This window comes from Cebus imitator, unplaced genomic scaffold, assembly GCF_001604975.1.
Source record: "Cebus imitator isolate Cc_AM_T3 unplaced genomic scaffold, Cebus_imitator-1.0 Scaffold38, whole genome shotgun sequence".
Taxonomy (NCBI): Eukaryota; Metazoa; Chordata; class Mammalia; order Primates; family Cebidae; genus Cebus; species Cebus imitator.
The window spans coordinates 1,345,119-1,350,297 of record NW_016107353.1 but is presented as its reverse complement, the minus strand read 5'-3'; the positions used below and the strand labels follow the sequence as shown (position 1 = coordinate 1,350,297).

The following is a 5,179-nucleotide window of genomic DNA, read 5'->3' as shown; positions in this document are numbered from 1 at the left end:
CATTTTGGGAGGCTGACATGGGTGGATCACGAGGTCAGAAGATTGAGACCATCCTGGCCAACATGATGAAACCCCGTCTCTACTAAAATACAAAAATAAAAAATAAAAAAATTAGCCAGGTGTGGTCGTGTGTGCCAGTAGTCCCAGCTACTCAGGAAGCTGGGGCAGGGGAATTGCTTGCATCTGGGAGGCAGAGATTGCAGTGAGCTGAGATTGCACCACTGCACTCTAGCCTGGCAAGAGTGAGACTTTGTCACACACACACACACACACACACACACAAATTATCTTTTAAGAATAAACTAAGAAGAACTAAATGAAAAGTGTATCTGGCAGAGTTGAAAAAAATCACTTATAATATCGATACAAAACAGTGAGTGATCCAAACATATGATGGGTACAATTATAAATCTTGTGACATCCCATTTCATTTTTTTTTTCTTTTTATTTAAAATAAATAGAGGCTGGGCATGGTGGCTCACACCTGTGAGCCTCCTCATCACAACACTTTGGAAGGCTGAGGCAGGCAGATCCCCTGAGGTCAGGAGTTCAAGACCAGCCTGATCAACATGGTGAAACTCCGTCTTTACTAAAATATAAAAAATTAGCTGGGTGTGGTGATACATACCTGTAGTCCCAGCTACCTGGGAGGCTGAGGCATGGGAATTGCTTGAACTTGGGAGGTGGAGGTTGCAGTGAGCTGAGATCACACCACTGCACTCCAGCTTGGGTGACAGTGCAAGATTCTGTCTCCAAAAAAAAAAAAAAAAAAAAATAGAGATGAGGTGTCACTATGTTGCCCAGGCTGGTCTAGAACTCCTGAGCTCAAGTGATCCCCCCACCTCAGCCTGCCAAAATGCTAGGATTAGAGACGTGAGCCACCCTGTTTGGCCTATCATCCCATTTCTAACAGTATACAATACAGAAGAGCTCAACTGGGCAGTTGGACTTACTAACTTTTTTGTACCCTTCCTTCCTCCGTTCATTACACTGTAAGATCAGTGTAGGGAAGAATTAAACTCTTTTGTAATCAAAGACATATAAAATAAGGGACTTGATTTTTTTTTTTTATTTTTGAGACAGAGTCTCATTCTGTTGCCCAGGCTGGATTACAGTGGCACAGTCTCAGCTCACTGCAACCTCTGCCTCTCACATTCAAGCGATTCTCCTGCCTCAGCCTCCCAAGTAGCTGGGATTACAGACGTCCGCCACCTCGCCTGGCTGATTTTTTGCATTTTTAATAGAGATGGAGTTTCACCATGTTGGCCAGGCTGGTCTCGGACTCCTGACCTCAAGTGATCTACCTGCCTCGGGCTCCCAAAGCGCTGGGCTTACAGGCGTGAGACACCATGCCTGGCCAGGACTTGATTATTTGCTGACAACATTTATATCATAAACATTTTAAAAATAAATATGCTTCTTTAATTAAAACAAAGCATTGAAAAAAAAATCCTTCTTTCTGGATACTGATACAGAAAAAAAAATTCTTATCACAAACATTTTAAAAATATATATCCTCCTTTCTGGACACTGATACAGAAAAAGGAGAAAAGAGGGGTCAGGAGCAGTGGCTCATGCCTGTAATCCTGGCACTTTGGGAGACCAAAGTGGGAAGATCACTTAAGCCCAGGAGTTTGAGATGAGCCTAGGCAACATAGTAAGACCTCATCTCTACCAAAAAAAAAAAGAAAAAAAAGAAAATCAAAAAAGCTAGCTGGGTGTGGTGGCGCACACCTGTGGTCTTAGCTACCCAGCAGGCTGAGGTAGGAGGATGGCTTCAGCTCAAGAGGTTGAGGCTGCATGAGCCATGATCACGTCACTGCACTCCAGCCTGGATGAAAGAGCAAGACTCTGTCACACACACACACACACACACACACACACACACACGAAAAAAAAGAAAAAGAAAGAAACGAAGAAGAAAGAAAGAGAAAGAAATAAAAGAAAAAGGAGAGAAGAATAATCTTCAGAGAATAGCACAGTTTGTAAACCTCATCATCATCTCCGGGAAAGACATGGCTCTTCATGGCCTCACCTCCTTTCAGTGTTTCAGATGCCATAGCTTTCCCACCAGATAGTATACCAGTTGGGCCTCCAGAAATGTGCCTTCTCTAAAAGCTGGGAAATCAATATTTTGAAACACTAGCCACCTTCCTCCAACTCCCCACCCCCGATATGGCCTTTACCTTCCACAGGGGAGGTTTTCAGTCTACTGCAGAGATTCTGTACACCTCCATAGTGGACATTAATCTGGGTCAGTGCATCCCTTGAACGCAGCTCCATGAGCTTCCTCAGTTCCATTACTGTGCAGCCAAAGTCCCCTTCGTGGCTTTCGGCCGTCGAGTTGGCCGGCAAGACACGGTCTGATGGGTTCGTCATTTTGCCTGCCGTTACCAAGCCCCTCAGCCAGAGAAGATGTAGCGTTTCCCTTCAACTGACCAGTGTCTCCTGCCTTCCTGTCCCAACTTCTTTCTACTTCCTGCTTCTCTGGGGGCCCAGTGAGGGAACAGATCGAATATATCTTGTGCAATAAGCTTCCAAGTAGCAGTCCCAAGCCTAGATCCTTTCTTCTGTATGAAGTCTGGCAGCGAGAGGAGGAAGAAGCTGGGGGAACTGAGTGGAAGGCGAACTCCGTGTCACGATGATTGGTGTCCCCAGGTGGTGATGGAAGTGGTTGTCCAGGGTAGGTAGGTTCCTAGCTTAGACCAACTTGCCCAGATGAAGGTGTAAACAGGATGTGCATGTTACCATGGCAGCAACCTTAGCAACAACCAGCAACTGTAGTAGTAGAGAGGCGTCAGGAGGAGGAAGAGGAGAGCTTCCTGGATACCAATGACAACTGGATCTCTGGAATAAAGATTCAAAGATAGACAAAAAGAAACCATTAGAGCAGCCACGAGGATCCAACATCTGCAAGGGCAAGAGGTACTCAGTCTAAGCACAAGGGTTTATGTGACAGTTGAGGTCTGAGCTCAACTGATAGCTGAGGCCTGAGCTCCAAGAACTGACTGACTCAGGAGAGGCCTGTTCCTCCCTGGGAGGCCCCCGCAGCCTGTAAACTCCAATGTAGAGAAGTAATTTCGATACACCCCAATCTTCATGCGTCACCTCTCCCAACCAAGCAACATAAAACCCGCAGCTTCAGAAACTTGGAAATAAATGGTTACGACCTCTAATGGCTCAAATGTTTTTCCTATTTGAGGGACCTGTGACAGGATTCTTCAGTCTAACCTTATCTATAAAAGACGAGAAGAGGTCAGAAAAAGGAGTCCCGATCTGAGTGATCTGGAGGGTGGCCTGTCAGTCTGCTGTCCTCTCCCACACCCCACACTCTTCCCACTCCCAACACACACATTTACACACAAGGAAGACAACTTGACAGAAGATGCCAAAATCCTCCGAAACCTCTTGGAGTACTCAGCCTCCAGGTGTACAGAAATTCTGCAGCCTGTTGCAGGTGTCCACTTGGCAGGTACCAAGTTTTGATCTCGAGGCTAAGCTCTACCCTCCTCCAAGAGGTTTTTGGGGAGAATAGGAGAGTAAAATGCTTTGGCAGTTGGTGATACAGGGTGAACTTTTTTTTTTTTTTTTTTAATAAGGGGGACAGAAGGACCTCTGAGGTGGAAAGATAGAGAGTTTAAAGCCTGAGCATTAAAGTTTCTCTGGAGTGGGAGCGATAAGATACCTCTCAATTCAGATAGAGGATAGGGAACAACAAGGTCACAAGCTAGCCTGTGAGTGAGCACCAAAGTCTCAAATCAACTCAATAAAGGTACCAGACAGAGGCCAGCATTTCTCCCCTCAGAAAGATGCATTCTCTCTCATGCATGCTAACTAGGGGGTGGGGTGGAGGTATGTGTAGGTGAGGATACGGAGGGGTAAAGGTGGGAAGAAAACTTATCCTGAGGACCCTTGTCAGCTTCAGAGAGGGGCCGCTGTGTGTCATGCTGCTGACAGGAGCCACTGCCACACATGAGCCTTTTAAATGTGAAGGGCTCTTTCTCAGCATAGCACGAGAACATGGGGCCCCAGCCCCGGTTACATAGTCCCCACTGATGGCCTCAGTTACCAGGGAGTGGCAAGGAGCTCTGGCCAACCTCTCTGTAATCAACAGATGCCACCCTCACTTCTAGAAGGTGAACAAAGAAGCACAGGAACCATCCAATAAAGGATACGATTCTTTGATCAGTGACCTCCTCCAAAGTTGCATGTAGCCAAAGTCTTTGCAGATTCCTGACAATCCTCTTCCCAGAAGCTTCCATAGGGTTGCAGGTTGATTTATACTCCTCCCTCTCCCAATTTGCCCTTTGCCACCTCCTCCTCCCCCGCCACCCACTGTAGATTTTTAGCACTACTCTGACTTACAAAGAGCAGGGCTTACAAAGCAAGCGGGGCTTCGTTTGTTTGAAAATATCATATGCTCTTCCTATCTGGGAAACAAGAAGGTCCACAAAGAGCCTGAGGCAATGTGTCAAACTCCCTTCATTCAGGCTGGCATAGGAATAGGCAGGGCCACAGAGTTTCACTCCAGTTCAGCTTTTCTTCCAAGCCTGGAAGAAGTAGGAGGGGCTATAACAGCAAGAAACCCACCTTGACCCTTAAGTAGAACTCCTTCACCTCTCAAGAGGATGTTGGGAACAATGCTGATAGAGTGTTTAACTAAGTATCAGACGATTTTACCTTTTGTGCCTTCACCCACTACAATGTTTGCTCCATGAAGACAGGGATGTTACTTAGCCTTTTCAGGACTCAGTTCCTTCCACCTTTAGTTGGGTAGAGAATGGGCCCTGCCTTTCACACCACCCAAAATAGGTGATAAAAGAATGGAATTAAAGAAGTAGTACTTGGAAATATTAGATGAAGTGTGTCCAGTGTCCAGATAGGACACTTAAGTGATGGGAGAACGCCTAATTTGATCTTCATGAACTTTTGTTACCTAGTCATTTAATTAGAAGAACAATAAGCTCCACGCGCCCTCCATCTTTCTTTGCCAGGGAACCCCCACCCCACAAACAAGAATGGGAAATTCTAAGGCAGCTTCATTAACAATAACAATTAGCTAGGTTGTAACCATTAGCAATAACCACCAGCATATAGGGTCTTGGGTCTCTTGAGAATTCGAAAAAACAGTCTGAGACAGAATTCTTTCCTTTTTTTTTTTTTTTTTTTTTTTTTTTTT

General features: G+C 45.6%; 1 protein-coding gene across 8 annotated transcripts in view; it reads right to left on the bottom strand.

The window, feature by feature from the left end:
* Window positions 1-5,179, bottom strand: part of ATP2B4 (ATPase plasma membrane Ca2+ transporting 4) — a 116,594-nt gene that overhangs the window by 57,353 nt on the left and 54,062 nt on the right. For 7 of the 8 annotated variants that reach the window (XM_037737328.1, XM_017525367.2, XM_017525361.2 and 4 more), the window contains exon 2: window positions 2,187-2,847. In XM_037737328.1, coding sequence (XP_037593256.1) covers window positions 2,187-2,379 — 193 coding nt within the window. In that variant the 5' untranslated portion in view covers window positions 2,380-2,847. The remainder of the gene's footprint in view (window positions 1-2,186; window positions 2,848-5,179) is intronic. The other variant, XM_017525364.2, reaches the window with a different exon arrangement.